General features: G+C 39.2%; 2 protein-coding genes across 3 annotated transcripts in view; one reads left to right on the forward strand and one right to left on the reverse strand.

Moving 5' to 3' along the window:
- The window catches only part of CENPP (centromere protein P), a 119,186-nt gene that overhangs the window by 48,543 nt on the left and 51,905 nt on the right, over positions 1-18,738 (reverse strand). The gene's annotated exons all lie outside the window — the stretch shown is intronic.
- ASPN (asporin) lies at positions 67-17,921 on the forward strand. 2 transcript variants are annotated; one of them, XM_074550099.1, is made up of 8 exons: positions 67-376; positions 5,440-5,831; positions 7,428-7,540; positions 9,821-10,034; positions 10,405-10,515; positions 14,154-14,247; positions 15,337-15,475; positions 16,685-17,921. In XM_074550099.1, exons 2-8 carry the CDS (start codon positions 5,585-5,587, stop codon positions 16,880-16,882), a joined length of 1,116 nt encoding a protein of 371 aa, XP_074406200.1. In that variant the 5' UTR covers positions 67-376; positions 5,440-5,584; the 3' UTR covers positions 16,883-17,921. The 2 variants fall into 2 exon arrangements, with proteins under 2 accessions (XP_074406200.1, XP_005485608.2); XM_005485551.3 differs by having other exon boundaries at positions 69-376; positions 5,561-5,831.

Below are 18,738 nucleotides of genomic sequence, written 5' to 3' on the forward strand. Positions count from 1 at the left end.
TCCAATGGCCTGATGTCAACTATTATTAAACTACAGGTTTTATAAAGTCTTCCACTAGACGTCTAGAGTTAAGCCAGAAGTTTTGGCTCTAATACAGGCAGTGATGAAAAACATATGAGTGGTAACAAGTCGCCTCAATATCATTCTGCAGTACTAAGATGGGCTAATCTGCAGCAGCACTTTACTCTGGTATCACCCACGGTGCCAGAAGGATCAAGAAGCTTGGAAGGGGACTTTTTCTTTCTATATGCCTTGCATTTCACAGAACTCACTCTAGCTTCCTTTTGCCCTGTTTTTTGGTAATATGAAATAACTGGACATAAGGACCTTAGGTGGATTATCCCAGTGCTTCTGGAAGAACTTCCAAACCTGCAAGGTATGTCCAGTTTGAATACCTATTCTATATAAACAGCAGCAGAGAGTTAAGGTTGGCAGTCACTATGTGCAGATTAGTAATATCAGATAATTTAGATTTAGAAATAGCATTTTTTAAATGGAACATTTGAAAATTTACTTGCTGAAATACTTGTGTGTTTACTACATGTGAGCTGAAAAAAAAATAGAGCTATAGTGAATTATTTAACTGTCAAAGACTTGTCAGAAAAATGTTACAGTTGACCATAACACTTTTTCTCAGTTATAACCATGTATGAAAATCTACTCTACAACAACAACAACTCTTACAGTAATCACTCAGTGTTAGCATTCTGTAATTTGGTATTCAAGTTGGTGGGGGTTCTTAAGTACATATCAGCAAAGTAATTAAAAACAACCCAGGAAAGAATGAACTGTAGATGAACTACAACCTAAAAATCCTCACAGATCATTCAGTAACAAGAGTCAAGCAGCTCTCCATAAAAAGTAAACACTCTGTAAACACAACTTATTTTATAAACATCCTCTTAATTATGACTGCTCAACTTCAATATTGGATTATTTCTGTCAACAGACATTTCTGCAGTAATCTTACTAACAAAAAACCTTCCTCCTGTTTTTCTTCAGCAATTTAAGTAAATCAATGGAGTAGATAAAGAGTTAAACATAAACTCCTTTTATTTCTGGATTGGGACAATGACTAATAGAACCAGAACTATTTTTAAATATAGATTTCAAAACAGTTATGGTCTTGCCTTTCTTTGGACAAAATCTGTGCACAGAGCAATGATTTGTGTTATTAATGAACACAGGGACTTTTCTTTGCCTCTGCAAAGACCACCACTGGGTCATTTAAGCATTTCCTTTTTAGAAATAATGCCATGGGAAATTTGTCTCTGTACCTCGATAACAGGAGTGATTTCTAAATATAATTTAGAGTCTTTTTAAGATTTAAAAACTTCATGTATGAACTCCTTCAGTATCATAACAGACAAGACAGCAAAGTCCACATTGCTGGACAGGTTTGCAGCTGCCAAGCAATTCAGAGTTATTTGTTGTTGGGTCTCTTTATGCCCTCTTCCCACGCCAACAACACAACTTCTGTTCTCACCGAAAGGGATTTTCTTCCCATAACATGTTTGGAATTTTCACATCACAGAAATATGGGAGTTTTCCACATAAAATCTCAAGGCTTTTAATCATCTTAAATTATACTGTGACATCACCTGTATTTAATGATTTATAAATTACAGGAATAGCATAAAAAGTGCCTGTGTTCCATGTGTAGTATGGGCATAGATGACCACATTAGTGAGGATAAGTGTGTCCCAAACAACAGTGCAGTGAATTTTGGACACTTGCACACCTCAGGAAAGCACCTTAGAGCATCTCTCCATGTGAAGTGCACTCTCCACATTCAGTCACCTCACCTTGGGTGGCTCATGCTCCAGGGAGAAGGGGCTCAAAAGCTTTTTGTGCTCAAGGATAAGAAGGATTGACATAAAGAAGGAACAATGGAGCTTGAATTCACCACAGTCCTTGTCAAACTCATTCTCAATGTTCTGTCTGTTGAAACAAGAATGGACAAAGCCAGGCTTTGTCCAAGTAACAACCAGCTGCTCAGGGATTATTTAACAGAGCACTTAAATCTGCCTAACAGCTTGAATATGTCAGGAATGGCTCCCCCATTGCTCCTCCTTCCTTCTCTTTCCATTTCATGTTCCAGCCCTGTCAACAAGGCTGTTCCACCCTTTCTATTGTGCTGGTTCTTGTACTCCAAACTGACTCAGTTTCTTCATTTGAAAAGAATATGATGGGGTTTTTTGTTGTTCACATTAGATTTGTGCTGCTGTGGTGAGCTCAGCCAGCTCAGTGAGCAGCCTGAAGGAAGAGCTGGTACAGAGAGCTGGCAAGGAGCACAGTCAGGCTCAAGGGGCAGCAGAGGACCATGAGCACAGCTGCACCTACACCTTCTGAAACAGTGTTTTATAAAATCTTCATGACAGTATTTTCAGAAAGATCACTTGGATCTCAGATTTTAGGCTTTTTTTAAATTCTCTTATTCTTGAGGTTTAAGCATGCAAAAAGTTTGTATAAGTTTTCTGAGAAGCACTGCAGAGTCAGAGCAATTTTACAGAGTCATATCAGCACCTATTTACTGGGAGGCTCAAAACCTCAGGCAGGGAAGAACCATTCCCACACCTTCATAAAACTCAGTTCTTTAGGATCCATTCCTTGGCATTTCTTTGGCCTATGCAAACCTTGATGATCATTCCTAACTACAAAGCCAATAATGAGTTCTTAAGGGCAAGATGAGAAGATGAAGCAAGGACTTTTTTTCTTTAAAATGAAAAAAATCCCAACTCAGGTTTCCTTACATAAAGGGACTTGTTTTCAATAGATTTAACTCACAGAACTGATATATGTCACCAGTGACACATTGCAACACTACTTTTCTAGAACTTTGTGCGCAACATATGTTTTTCAAGAGTTCAAATTGGCCACTACTCCAATTGCAGCCTCAATCTTTTAATACTTTGAAAGCCTAATTTTTGGCTATGTGGAAGGAAATATGCAATCCATTTGCTACAGATGCAAGTGTGGGAGCAGATTTTTAGGTTGTTTCATAAGAGAACTTTCTAGCATCAGATCCAAAAGAACATTTTAGGAACATACATGCAAGTTTATCTTTTAGATCCAGTAAAACTACACAGCCAGTGCCTCTCACAAATTGAAGTAAGCAGAGATTTCAGAAGTCCATGTCCCAAGACATCATCTTGGGACATATGGAAATGGTGTCCCATCCCTGATAGCCCACAGGGCATTTTGGCACTTGGGACCTAAACTGCCAGGGAAGAACAGAGAGCCTGAGAGCTCATGTGTGGCAGCCCAGCCATGAAAGCACTTGTCCAAGAACAAGGAGAACTTGAAAGTCTGAAAGGCTTCCAGCTCCTCATCTCCTTACTGATTGTATGACTAAAGTAGTGAAGATTTTGGCCTTTTTCTGAAGCTGAAATAGAAGACTGAAAAAGCAAAATATTGTAAAGGTGCACAGCCAGAGATGACAACAATTCTCTCCAAAAAAGCAAACAGAGGTTCCACACCTTCTTCCCAGCACTGTTTATATCCAAAGAGTCTTCCAAGGACAGACATTGTAAGGGATTGTAAGAATAACCACAAATTCTTTCTAAGAGCATTGCAAGAGAACATTATTTTGAATACAAAGGAAAATATATGAGAAAAATACATGCGAAGATTCTTTCAAGAGAAAGATCCTTATACCATCAGTAAAAGTACATGCACTACCTGAATGGGCATGCAACTGAAATATTAAGGGAAATATTAAATTTAGCTACATGTTGCTTACCTACAAGATAGAAAGTACTTTGTAATTCTGATATCAGGCATATATTTGGGGTAAAGAAGTCACTGCATTCTTTTTATGTTATCTGAACACTGTTAGCTTTCTTCTTTTTAAACTCCCTGAAACAGACACAGATACAGGAGCAGCAAGGTAGGCAGGATATTTGCATTTAGTGCTGTTATGAACCCCCTCCAATAAACATCAACATGAGTCTGCACAGACAGAAGTTGTATAAACAAAACCTCATTTTGAATAAGCCAAGTCAAAGCAGAGCACTCCTTTTCCTGCAGTGGAGGACCAATGACAAAATGCCAACATAAAGGCATTTTTCACCTCCAAACAGATCAGCAAGCATTTCATTAGGTGATCAAACAAGAACTGACACCCTTTTAGTATTTCCTTAAAGAGGCCTATAATAGTCTAAATAGAAGTATTTCTATAAACAGGACATGCACAAGAAAATTTCCTGCAGCCCTTCTTGGTTTGTGGAGAACATTTTTCGCTTCCAAAAGACTTCTGGAATTGGGATTTGAAGGGAAACAATGTCAAGCTGAGGGCTGAATTGACAACATTTCCTCAGAGTTTGTTGCATCTGAGGCAATTCTTACTATCTCCATTCTCCTCTCTACCTTGTTCTGTAGGAACAAGGAAAAAAAACCCCAACAAACAGAAAAGCCCCAACCTATGTTGAAAAATTCACACACAAAACTACGAGATAGCTTTTCTTCTGGATGTAAATTAAGTCACTGATTTCCACTGACATGGATTTCTAATAGGCGAGTCCTTTTCAGAGAAAAGAGCCCTCCTCAAACAGAAATCAAGAGAGGATTTGATTTGTTCAGTCTAGAAAAGAGAAGTTTTGGGGTGACTGAATTGTGGCCTCCCAGTGCCTGAATAAGCCAACAAGAAAGAGACTTTTTACAAGAGTCTGGAGTGACAGGACAGGGGGAATGGCTTCACACTGGCAGGGAATAGGTTTAGACTGGATATTGGGAAGAAATCCTTCCCTGTGAGGGTGGGCAGGCCCTGGCACAGGTGCCCAGAGCAGCTGGGGCTGCCCCTGCATCCCTGGCAGTGCCCAAGGCCAGGCTGGGCAGGGCTGGGAGCACCTGGGGCAGTGGGAGGGGTCCCTGCCCAGGCAGGGGTGCAATGAGAGGAGCTTTAAGGTCCCTGCCAAACCAAAGTGCTCTGGGATTTTACAGCTCTGTGAGATGTGTTTGCCTGCAGAGCTGAACTTCTACCAATGGCAATAACAAACAAAGGACTGGAACATGGGAAAAGCTCAGGATTGAAAACTTCAGATTAGACTAGAAAGAGTTTAATTAAAGTGTTTAGGAATGGAATACTGAGCATTTAGGAAGTATCCCACTGAGTGAACTTTATGCACTGCTAATCAAGTCCTTCCCAATTTTATAATCAATGCACATAGGTTAATACATCCCACTAAAAATATTTTTTCGTTGAGAACAAATAAAAGAAATCATATTCCAAATTCTGGTAAAGTTTACTATAAAAATTCTACTTCAAAGCTTGAAGCAAATGATGATGTTATTTGTAAACAAAACTAAAATACTTTGATATTATATTAATGCCTAATGAATTTAAGTTAATATTATGGGTAATTTTATAGTATTAATTTATATTAAAAAGATTATTTTTATATCCTTCATATACTAAATGAATCTCAATGTTCACAACAGGCTCTTTTTCAGGACTAGATGGTGTGCAGTGAGTGAAGTAAACAGTTCAATAGCTTCATTTGCTGCTCGCTATTCACTGATTCTGGTGTTTGCTTTTTTGTTCGTCTGTTCACTTTCCAAGATTGGTTATCCTGATTAAGAAGATATGAAAGAATACACACTCCTCCTCTTCTTGGCTTTGTGCTCTGCCAAATCTCTCACTGGTCCTTCATATTTTACACTGAAGAACATGATGCTCCAAGATATGGAAGATGACGACGATGATGACGATGACGACAATTCTCTATTTCCAACCACTGAACCCATTCTACCACTGATTCCTTTTGATCTGTTCCCAACATGTCCCTTTGGATGCCAGTGCTATGTGAGAGTTGTCCATTGCTCTGACCTAGGTAAGAATGAATTTGTGTCTGTTCTCCACTGGATTCTCCTTTGGAAGATTTGTCTTTTAAAGGATGAATTATGATGTGGGCACATAAATGGGGTGCAAAGTATTCCCTCAGCTGAACTTCCACCAAAGTGAGCACCCCTGGTAATCATTTAGCCAAAGGCAAATGTGCTCCTGTCAGTGCTGCAGGTACATCCCAGTCCCTAAAAGTGAGTTCATTATTAATTGTGGCAATTTCAATCAGTGCTCACTGAAGTTTTCCTATCATTCAAGGCAACCAAAAGACTGTGCTCCCACCACCAGCACAGTGACAATGACATTTGTCCTCATCACAGCCCTGCCACCTTCCTGAGCTTCATCCTGGACTCCTCATGTCTTAGAAACAGTTTCCCTACATAAATTGCAGGGGTTTTAAAAATGTGTTATTATTAAGGAATCAGAAATTTCTGCTGACAGCAGCAAACTGTGGTTAAAGTATCTGGTCTACAGATGTCAAACCACTTCACATGAGTGCACACATAGAAAAATCCCACATTAATACACTTCAGCTTTAGATAACTGCAATCTATTAATTAGAGAATAATTGTTAATAAATTGGACAGCATTTAGCATTTAATGCATCAGCATTTCCGCTCAAAAGAAAGTTACTGTCCCTGTTGAGTCCTTTCTGCTGATTCAGGATCTCGGATGGCCTGACCTGCAGTGGGTTTGTAACTGAACAGCAAACTGGGATGGGGGAATAATGCTACTGGTACTGACTCATGTTAATGATCTGTGGCACTTGTAATGTGTTATGTTAATGACTTCTGGTACTGATTTGTGTTAATGGATTCTGGTACTGGTACTGATTTGTGTTAATGGTTTCTGGTACTGGTACTGATTTGTGTTAATGGATTCTGGTACTGGTACTGATTTGTGTTAATGGATTCTGGTACTGGTACTGATTTGTGTTAATGGATTCTGGTACTGGTACTGATTTGTGTTAATGGATTCTGGTACTGGTACTGATTTGTGTTAATGACTTCTGGTACTGATTTGTGTTAATGACTTCTGGTACTGGTACTGAAGTGCTGACAATGGAGAGCCCCCTCTGCCCACACCAAGCACAGGTTTCTCAGCCCTGCCATGAGCTGAATGAGCCCTCAGCAGCTGCCCCAGTGCCATGGACAGGGCAGGGCAGAGGCCCAAAGGAGCACTAAGCAGAGAGCCCTGAATCCACAGCCCTGCTCCTCAACAGGGAACCACTGCCCTGGATTCCTGAGGGATCCTTTCTCCAGACACTAAACAGTTGCTCTGCAGGACAGCCCATGCTCTGAGGATTATTTCACAGATGCAGAGAGGCCACAGTGAGCAGTCCCCATTGAGCTTTCATGGTCAGGGGCAGAAGCAATTCCTCCCAAAACCATGCACACGTTTGTGATACATTCTTACATCATTAGATTTTCCCACTATCAAAAATTCACTTCTACCCTTTGCTTTATGGCTGCTCATATTTTCTTCCCCACCATATTCATTAACAATCTTATTGTGTTTGGCAGTTAATTTCTTTGGACTTAAGCACAGCACATAATGTTTCTGTTTATGTCACACACTCGTGTAGGTTTGACATCAATTCCTCGCAACATCCCACCAGATACTCGGATGATTGATCTTCAGAACAACAAAATCAAAGAGGTCAAGGAGAACGATCTCCAAGGACTCACATCACTTTATGTAAGCTTGCTATTTCCCAAGTTTCCCAGTTAAAATATAAATGTTATTTCCTTTTCCAATAACATAGATTAAAAGAGTCTAATGCCTGCATATTTGAGAGCTTCCATAGTAAGAAGCAAATACTTTGAGTTGTAAGAACTACTTTCTACAATACTCAGAAAATAGATCTAACCAAAAAGATTCTCAAGAGTTTTCAGTTCTTAGCATGCACAGAAACATTCCCTACATTTTAAAGGCTGCAAGGCAAGTGCTCCTTTTTATCTGCTTAGATAGAAAATAGCAGAAAGAATTTAACCACATTTTCTGAGGGCATTTTCAAAAGAACAGAACATACAGCTAACACATACAGCACTGAAACAAATGCTACAAATCCAGCTGACCTGAACAGAAAACAGAGAAACACTGAATTACTGGAAAAGTCAGGGGCTTTACTCCTAATTTGTTACCATGCTCAATTATACATGTGGTGACAGACTTTGAAACAAATATCCCTGGCAACTGATAAATCTAGATGTTTACAGTATGCAATAATCCCTTTTTATGATGAAAGGAAATGAGAGTCCCAGAGGGCTGGGAAGTAGATTAATTCTGCTTTAGAATATTTGTTTCTATTGGATGCCACCATAGATGCAGGATCCAGATCTAGTTCCACTAACAAATACTGATCATTTAAAATTTTCTCTCTAAAACCCAAATCTGTTCCATAACTGATGGCAAATTAAGTACATTCTATTCTCCCTTAGAAAGACATGAGACACATAAACTAACAAAAAGACCATTCCTAACACAGTAGGAAGGAATTCTCTCCTGGGAGGGTGGGCAGGCCCTGGCACAGGTGCCCAGAGCAGCTGGGGCTGCCCCTGCATCCCTGGCAGTGCCCAAGGCCAGGCTGGATGGGGCCTGGAGCACCCTGGCACAGTGGAAGGGGTCCCTGCCCATGGCAGGGGGTGGCACTGGATGGGATTGAAGGTCCCTGCCAACCCCAAATCATTCTGTGATTCTATAAAACAAATCTTTTCATTCATATTTGGCTTCTGAGCAAGATCTGAAAATTTACGAGATCTGTTTATGAATGAGTTTGCTAATTATTATGGCCTAGGACAGGACAGAAAAACAGGAACTCTATAAATTCAGAGTTGGCAACGAAGCATTTCCTATTCTCTTGTGTCTGGGTGCAGAATGGTCTCAGCAGCAAGCAAAAGGTAACTGCACAAACTGTGGTTTATATTCTGTGTAAAAGATCTAAGAGTCTCTTATCTCCAATGACTGAGACAGCCACTGGAATCCATCAGCAATCACATTAAAGACCAGAGTCACCACTTAATTATGTGATAGCTGAGCACACCAAGCTGCTTTGCTTTTCCTCCTCGGTTCATTTGTGGCAAGGCCGAACAACATTTTCCCTGAGAGCAAAGTTTACTTTGTACAACTTGGCTCAGTCCTGGACTCTGCTTAGCAAAGGCACAGATGGCAGCTTGGATTAGGAAGGAGCATTTCCTGTTTATTTCCTTGAGCTAACCTCATTTTTTTTCTGGGAAAAAATAATTCTTGTTTGCTCTACATTTTCCCCCGCACAATTCCTAAGAAGAGATGACTCCAAGAAATAAAAAAGGAACAGAAATGAATAGCTTAATATGGAAATGCAGAGATGTGATTTGACATGCAGAATCATTTCAGATAGTGTGTATTTTCCTGTCTGTAGTAACTCCTTACAAGCTCTCTGATAACACATAGCAATGAGGTATGTGTTTACATTCATGTACTGTACAGAAGAGAGAGACTCTCTTCTGTTCACAGGAGCTGGAAAAGCCAAATAAAACATAAATTCATGTGTCATATAAAGATTCTAACATCTAAGAAACTCAGATTAAAAAAAACTTCACTTTTACTTTGCAGCATTATGTTAAAATAAAAGATGAGATTCTGAGTTTTGAGAATCTGCCTGCATTAAGGAACAATAGCAATGAGGTATATAACCCCATACAATCCCAGTAAATATTTGAATACAAACATATTATTTTGCCAGTTCTCATGATCCATTGGCACCTTGGCAGCTCTACCTTCAGGTTTATGATCCAGCTTGCAGGTTCTTCTTTGTTTTTCATAATCAACTGAAATGCCCAAAGCATCTACAAAGTGCTGAAGTTTGGTAGGATGGAAAAATAAAACAGTTTAAACACTTAATTGCTAGATTACATTTCAAATTCATGACTTCAAAGTCATAGTCATAACAGTCCTGGATAAATAAAGCTTTCTAATGGCTCTTTCCATCTCTCCTAGGCCCTGGCTTTGAACAACAATAAAATATACAAGATCCATCCCAAGGCCTTTCAACCCACAAAGAGGCTACGACGACTGTACTTGTCCCACAACCAACTGACAGAGATTCCAACAAATCTGCCCAGAACTCTGGTAGAGCTCAGAATTCATGCTAATAAGGTTAAGAAAATCCCCAAGGATGTATTTAAAGGAATGAAGTCTCTACATGTTTTAGGTAAGCCTGATTAAGCAGAACAGAAAATGTCTTTACCAAAGATGGAACAGATTATACATCATTTCCATTCAAACATTTCCCCAAGGCACAGCTTCCTCTTAAAGAGATATCCATGCTGTGGGAATGCCCTCCACAATTTAGTTTCTATGTGAAGTTGCTGCAAAGGTCAAGTTTTGAATAATCCTGCAAGCCAAGTAACAAAGCCTTAATTCCCTGAGAGCTGGGACCCCCCTCAGAACACACAATCAAAGCTAAACATTAATGAGTGCTTGGAATATCAGAAATAAATTTAAATCAGCTCTTCATAACTTAGTCTAACCTACACAGAATTCCTATGCCATAAATGTTTTTCCTTTTCCCCCTTGGGCAGAAATGAGTGCAAATCCTCTTAACAATGATGGAATAGAGCCAGGGGCTTTTGAAGGGGTGAATATCTACCACATACGGATTGCAGAGGCCAAGTTAACTTCAATTCCTAAAGGTAGGTCTGCTTTCCCTTTTCTAATTTACTTACACCAGTACACTCCTTAATAAAATGCTTTAACATCTGAAGGATTATTCAATTCATAAATTCTTTTCTATTCTCATGACTACCAGACCACCTCTAACCTTTTCTTTTTGAACTTTGTATCCAATTCCCCATCCAGGAGAGTTCATGCACAAACAGCACAAACAGAGTGCAGTGCACACCCTCTCCCTGTCAGCACATCCACTCCTCTCACAATGTCCACACACTTGTCTCAGGTGCAACAATACAAAGAAATTCCTAATTTGATGTCACATCACATCTTTCACATGGCAGCTTCTCAAAAATCCTCACAGGGAAAGGATAAACTCCCTGATATTTGATCAGGGATACAAGGGATGCAAAATTCCTTTATGGATTTAAAATGTAACTCCAAAATGTAAAATTTAATTTTTAATATTTCATGTCACACTGCACGTCAAATACAATGTTCAATGTAGTTTTGCTAAGTAAAACTTAATTTTAATATTTAATTAAATTTGCCATAACATAATACAAAATCAAATCACTTTTTCATACAGAAAAACCCCAACCTTGTAATTGGAGATAAAAAATAAATTAAAACACTAATTTGATGAATCACTGACCTCCACACACTCAAATGTAGCATAAAAGAGTTCAGTACAACATTCCACCTGCTTTTTCTGCAGGTCAGTATGGTACTGAACCAAACTCTTGTGATTTTCCACCACATAAAACTACCAGCTAAGAGAAGAAGGAAGGAAACAAAGCAAAACACTGTGTTCTGTGCTCTAACTCCCAGGGAAACAATGCTGGCCCCTGTATTTATTTCTGATCATTCAGATAAAGAACCTGTTTCTTATTAATCTCTTCCTGTACATATGCATATATACACACACATATATATGCATACATATACACATATATATTTGCATGTATATATGCATACATATGTGTACATATAGATATACAGAAGAGACAAGGAGAACACAAAAAACCTTGTAGAAGAGAAAACTAGCAAAACTCTCAACAATAATCAAAACCAACTCACTCCAACTGTTCAGATAACTTTAAAATCAGAAGGTCTCTGTCTGCCTAACAAAAAAAAAAAACCAAACCAATCTAATATCAGCTCCTGTCAGTTAGCACAAAAAAATATCCCAATGTAAAATGATTTCAGTTTTGTCTTTGCTATAGAGAAATCTCCTATAAAGACATACAGCACGAGATCCAAAATGTGGTGTCAGATGCATAAACAAACCAAACATGATTTCATGGTGAACTCCTGCACCACAAATGCAAGCTGGGTTTGCAGATGCTTCTCTCGCAAATGCTACAATGGCACAAAGATTTAAAAAAACGTAGCTTATAAAAGGTACTAAAAATGTGCAGTGCACAGGTGGGTGGCCTTCCTCTGGATATTGTCACTCAGGCACCCGGAACTGCGGGCTGGAACGCAAACTGGAGCAGAGCCCAAACAAATAAAATTTATTGCAAGGGGAATAAAGGCAGGCTGGGAGCAGCCCCATCCCTGCAGAGCTGGGAGCAGTGATCCTGTACTGCAAATGGAATAAAGGATAAAGGATAAAGGATAAAGGATAAAGGCAGGCTGGTGTTGGAAAAAGAAACGAAATTTAGCAAAATATTTTATTACAGTTTAGTTATGAGTTGTGTGTGTGAATTGGTTTGTTAAAAACAGTTTTGTAGCCGTTGATATGTGTTGAGTTCTGTGTGTAACTTAGCAGGTAGTCTTAGGAACTTAAATAAACATTTAAACCAGGGTAGGAAAGTAAGAAGACTAACCGGTTTGGGGGCAGCATACAATAAGACAAGCAGAAGATTTATGATTTTGCTTGTGAACTAAGGAATGTATTACAAGGAGTCTGTCGCTTGGCAAAGGGGGACTGTTTCTTGGAGACTTTGTTATGAATTGCATGTATATAAAAGGAAAACACCTGTACGTGAATTTTGGGGCTCTGATTTGGGGACGCTAGTCCGCAGGCTCCCGGGCCCTTTAATAAAGCACCGCACAAAACTTATCCGAGTTTTGTGTCCTTTATCAATCGGGCAACACTGGGAGCAGCCCCGTCCCTGCAGAGCCGGGAGCAGCGATCCTGTATTGCAAATGGAATAAAGGATAAAGGATAAAGGCAGGCTGGGAGAAGCCCCATCCCTGCAGAGCTGGGATCAGTGATCCTGTATTGCAAGGGGAATAAAGGATAAAGGCAGGCTGGGAGCAGTGATCCTGTATTGCAAATGGAATAAAGGATAAATGATAAAGGCAGGCTGGGAGCAGCCCGGGCCCTGCAGAGCCGGGAGCAGTGATCCTGTATTGCAAAAGGAATAAAGGATAAATGATAAAGGCAGGCTGGGAGCAGCGCTCCTGTATTGCAAATGGAATAAAGGATAAAGGATAAAGGCAGGTTGGGAGCAGTGATCCTGTACTGCAAATGGAATAAAGGATAAAGGATAAAGGATAAAGGATAAAGGCAGGCTGGGAGCAGTGATCCTGTACTGCAAAAGGAATAAAGGATAAAGGCAGGTTGGGAGCAGTGATCCTGTATTGCAAAAGGAATAAAGGATAAAGGATAAAGGCAGGCTGGGAGCAGTGATGCTGTATTGCAAATGGAATAAAGGATAAAGGCAGGCTGGGAGCAGCCCCGTCCCCGCAGAGCCGGGAGCTCGGGCAGCCCCGAGGGCAGCGGGACCCGCCCGGTGCCGGTGCCGGTGCCATCCCCACCGAGGCTCGGGGAACAGCCCAGCACCAGAAACAAACCCAGCCTGGGATGAGCTGCCCTTGCCCTCGCTAAGAGGATGTTGTGGAAAGATTCGCCACCTCCTGGTCCACCAGGCTGGATTTGGAATTTTGGAAATGCAAGAGTAAATATTCTGGCATGGGAAAGAGCTATCAAATAGCACAGTTCTGGTTAGAGTACTCCAAAACCTTTCCTTTTACTCACATCCCAGCAGCTGAGACAGCACAACTGCTACATCATGTAGAAAAAAATTACAGAGCTTCAAAAAACTGTCCCTGGTTCCACAGCCTTTCACTACAGACTCTGAGATAAATGCACAAAACACAGGATCAACATGAAAGTTGTTATAAAGGAAGCCAGAAAAATTACCAAATTTTGGAACTCTTGTCTCTCTAAAGTAGCATATGTTTTTCCACAGCTTAATTTTTTAAAAAGTAATTTAAATCAAATTATATTGATGATTTTCTTCATTAACATACTTATATGTAATTACATGTAATGTAATTACATTATATATAATTTTATATATAGATATTACATATCTATGTTATATATATGTTATACTTATTATAGATATTACATATATACATATATTACACATACACATATATAAATAAATATATAAAATGTATATGTGTAATATATGTATACATATATACGTATATATACACATATTTATGCATACATATTATACATACATGCATATATGTAATATAATGACATATACTCCATTATATCTAATACAGATTTCTTTGATGCAGACAACCACTCCAATATTCTTCTACTGGATTCTTGTAACCCAATTCTAAACACAAAGGAAAGAAGATTTTGGATAAGTTGACTTGTTTTTTTCACACTGTGCATTTTTTTCATCAGGTTTGCCCTCCAGTCTCCTGGAGCTTCACTTAGATGACAATAAGATCACAGGAATTGAGGTTGAGGATTTTAACCGCTACAAAGACCTACAAAGGTAAAATTCCCAGGCTGAATCCTTTTATTTGCTAAAATGTCATGCCCAGCAAGATCTCATTTTTGATACTTCTCTTGTTAATGAGAGAAAAAAGAATAAAAATTGTAGGAATTTGTTAGGAATTTAGAGCAATTTGTTAAGAATTGCTCTAAATAAGACCCAACTTTAAAACCCAAACACACCTCCAAAGCCCCACATAAGTCTTGTTATTACATGTTTTGCCAACAATCTGCAACAGAAACATAGAATAAGAACAAAATATAACTATCCTAAGTTCTTCTAATTCTTAAAAAATTACTCTTGTAAATACAGCAGTTGAAGGAAACAACAGCTTTCAAATGCAATGAGGTTTAAACAAGAATCTGTGTTTCTGAGGAATGTATCACTGAAATAGGAGAGAAGGAAGTTCTCTCTGTAAAGCTCAGTTAAGAACTCTGAAAATATGGCTGAGCAGGACTGGATTTGGTAACAGAAATTACTGAACTGCCTTTAGACACCAAATTCAGCTTCTGAAGCAATCAGGAAAGAATGGAGAAAAAGGGGTTGGCAGGATGGGCAGAAAGAGCAATTCTGAATGACCTGAGGCTAGACAAAAAAATAGAAGGAAAATCTGGAAATAGGAAAGAAGGTAGCCCTGCTTAGCAAAAAACCTTTATATTTTAAAAATGGGCTACACATTAAAACCACCTTTCTAGACAAGACTTGCTATTTGGCTATTTATTAGAACTTATTACAGTGACTACACTGCAGCTGTACTACTTGGTAAAATGATATGATTAACCTCACAAGCAGCTTGATGTTTATAATTGAAATACTTGCCACTATAATTACAAAAACTGCATGCAAAACTGAACATTTGCTTACATCAGATAACTGATAACTGCTTTAAGCCAATCTTTAAGTGGAGTTTAAATTATGTTAGGTCAATGGTGATTTTTTCTCATCAAAGATAAGATTTCATCAAGTTATTCCAGTTCCTTTCTCCCCCCTGTGTTTACTCCTGTGTATTTCAATCATGAAAAAAAGCTCTTCAATGCTGCTGTGAATCTCAATTAGTCTTTAATTAAATGTTTTTTGTACTATTTCTAGGCTAGGCCTCGGCAATAATAAAATCAAAGACGTGGAAAATGGAAGTTTTGCCAACATCCCAAGTATACGTGAAATCCACCTGGAAAAAAACAAGCTGAAGAAGGTTCCTCCTGGATTACCTGAACTGAAATATCTGCAGGTCAGACACTGAACTTATCAGACAGCTCTGGGAGCTCTGAGTTGTTTGACTTTCCCACTGGCACACTGATTAGGTCACAACCAAAAAGCATAATTAACTGACATGTATATTTTGCCATGACTCTCCTACTGGGAGAGCCTGAAATCATAAAAGTTTATTAAAGAAATAAACAAAATAAAATTGCAGGAACACTTCCCAGGGAAGGAAAAAAAAAAGGACAAGAAACTGCTACACCCAAAAAACTTTTCCAGAAATGAGAATGTAATACTACTATATTCTTCATTGTAATCAAGAATTATAGTTTTAACTACATCATTATAATTCTTACTACAATGTGGGATCTCAGCACCTCAGGACTGAGGTGTCACCGAAACCACCCTTGGGGGGCTCGGGAGTCCTGGAATGTTCCAGAAGTGTCTGGTGGCTGGACTTTGATCCTACACGGGAGACGACACCTGTATGAGGATAGGAGGGTTTCACTGGGGTGAATGGTGAAGGGATTGTTTAATTAGAGGGTGAGACACAGGGTTTAGGATTTCTGTACAGGGGGGTTTAGAGAAGTAAGATGGAGGAATTGGGGCGTGTCCTGTCCTTCTTCTTCTTCTCCTCCATCTTCTGTGGTGATGGTGGCACTTTGGGATTGGTCATTACTAAAAGTGCACTGGGCAATAAGGGTGAAAGGTATTGGGGAAAAATGATAAATATTGTACACGTAACTTTGGGTATAAAGATAGGTGACCGCCCGGAGGGCAGCACAGTGTGCCCATGGCTGGCTGCTGAGCAGAGCTCTGTCGGGCCGAGAGAAAATCTTTTAGATAAACAATTAATAAACACCGAGACCGAGAAAAGAACTGAAGCCTCTTCTGGTCCTTTGATACGCGGCTGCCCCAAGGCCACCCCGGGCCTTTCCAGGCCCTCCAAACAGCCGAAAACCGGACACTACAAGAGAATATAAAATTGCATTTTAGAACCAAATTCTGTAAGAATAGAGTCCAATTCTTCTAAAAACACACAAAATGCCACATGACTTTTCTTTGTGGGAGAGACTGGGGCAGAAGGAAGACTTTTTAACAAAGATTTAATACAAGCCTTAAGGTCTTGTAACTCTCAAGGTCTGCATGGGATTGATGTTTTAGCAAACCTCAGGCACCTACAGGCTAAGGAATATTTTCTTTCAACTCCTGTATTTTGCTGTTCCTACTGCTGCAGGTGGTTTTCCTCCATTCCAACCACATTGCCAAGCTGGGAGTGAACGATTTCTGTCCCACAGGACGGAGGAAGAAGAAAGCTCTGTACAGCGGCATCAGCCTCTTCAACAACCCCGTCAAGTACTGGCAGGTGCAGCCTTCCACCTTCCGCTGCATCTTAGCCAGGAACAGCGTCCAGCTCGGCAACTTCCTCAAGTGACACCCAAGTTGGTTGTTTCAAAAAGCAACTTGTCCAAAGCAGTTTTACAATACTTGAAATTTGCAGGAAAATGCGGATTTTATTCTATTTAACCGTTTACAAAGTATTTGCTATTTCAGAGGTAATGAATTAGAAGCGATATGTTAAGTAGGATCTGTTGTAGTATTTGACAATGTTCAACCTACCTTTGAATAATTTAAACAAAAGTCTTTATAGCTTACAGAAGGACTCTTAGAAGTGGAACTGGAAACTGTATTTGATGTTTCCTATTATAGATGTTAAATGCCTTCCTTAATCACATAGTTTGGACATATTCTTTCTTTCAAATCCTAAAAATTATGTGGAAGTGACTTTTTCCACAGTTAGGAAAGAGATACCTAGGTTCTTTCCCAATAAGTGTTGTAAGAAAAGTTGCAAAACCAAAAATTACCAGACTTCAAGGGCAATTCCTTGTGCCATTTTTGATAATGAGCAAAGATGCAATAAAAAGCTACAATATTGTCAGGTAGTTGTCTCTAAGCTAGAAAATATTCTTACAATCTTTTAAGTGAGATAAAGACAAGTTTTATGTCAAGAACAGATGAAAAGTCTTTAAAAACTGTTGGCAATTTTTCCTTTCAACTTTAAGAAGAAAATGTCCTTCAATGTTTTGCTGTTGATAGAATTGGATACAGTCTGAACATTAAAAGTAGGATTCAAGATTTATGATATGCTTCAAGCTTAATAGGAATGACTATTAAACTCCCTTTAGGCCAGCACAAACATTTCTCTTGTATCTATAACAACTGTAATCGTGTTTTCATTTTATTCTTTTCCTCTTTATATTTTGACATCACACGGGTTAAGGATCCCTCCTTAATGGAATTCCCTCACAACTGCCAAAACCAAGCAGCTGGAACTTGCCTGCCCTGCCTTCCTGTGCAGGGCACACAGAACTCTCAATTCTGACAGTACTGTATCAAATGGGTATTTTAGATATCTATTTAGTGTATATTTGCTATTGGGATTCAAAATAAATTAAATAAACGTACAGAATACCTGCATGTGTTTACTTTATCACATGGTTGCTCATGTCAAAATGTTCTGAGATTCTAACCAAGCACCTTTGTGACTCTTCTCTAGACACTTCCTCTAGTGCTCCTTTTTCCAAATCTACAGAGCTTACAGGTCATTTATCAGAGCTGATTTGCACAAAGTCCAAAATCCAACACTTTGGGAAATGGCATAGACTCGTAGAAGAAAATACGACACAGAACTCAATGAATTCCCAATCTCTCAGCCCTCCTACCACCCTCCCAAGTACACCACACAATCAGCATCAAGTCTAATATCTGAATTCTTTTCACCTGCTGTATCTCCTGGTAGTTAATATTTTGTTAGCATCACTCTGCTCATGAGACAAACTGTGTGAAGAGAGGAGGTAGAGCAGACCTGGGAGGCTTTTACTGAAGAACAATATTTGCAAACAGAAATTCTGTAACACGCTTCAAAGCAGAATAAAAACAAAATCCTAAACAGAACACAGAACCTGAAATCTGCTGGTGACCAAGCATCTTTCTATTCCTAGCTTCTGGAGATGTTTCTAAGGAGTGCATTTCCTAGCAAACACCAACAATCCCTTAGGGAGAGACTCCCCTGCCTTACAGTACCATAAACAACTCATAACCCCGTGCAATGTTAGTAAATACAACAGATAACAGAGAAAAATCATTACATTTTTATGAATCACTGGTTTATATCCTGCTGTACTGGTTACATCATTTCAGCAATGTCAACATCAGCACAAAGGCTGATTTCAATCTGTAGCTTAACTGAAAGAACAAACAATGTTGTATAGTAGATTTTTCTACACTAAT

The sequence above is a fragment of the Zonotrichia albicollis genome, chromosome 12 (assembly GCF_047830755.1).
Source record: "Zonotrichia albicollis isolate bZonAlb1 chromosome 12, bZonAlb1.hap1, whole genome shotgun sequence".
In the NCBI taxonomy this organism is placed as follows: domain Eukaryota; kingdom Metazoa; phylum Chordata; class Aves; order Passeriformes; family Passerellidae; genus Zonotrichia; species Zonotrichia albicollis.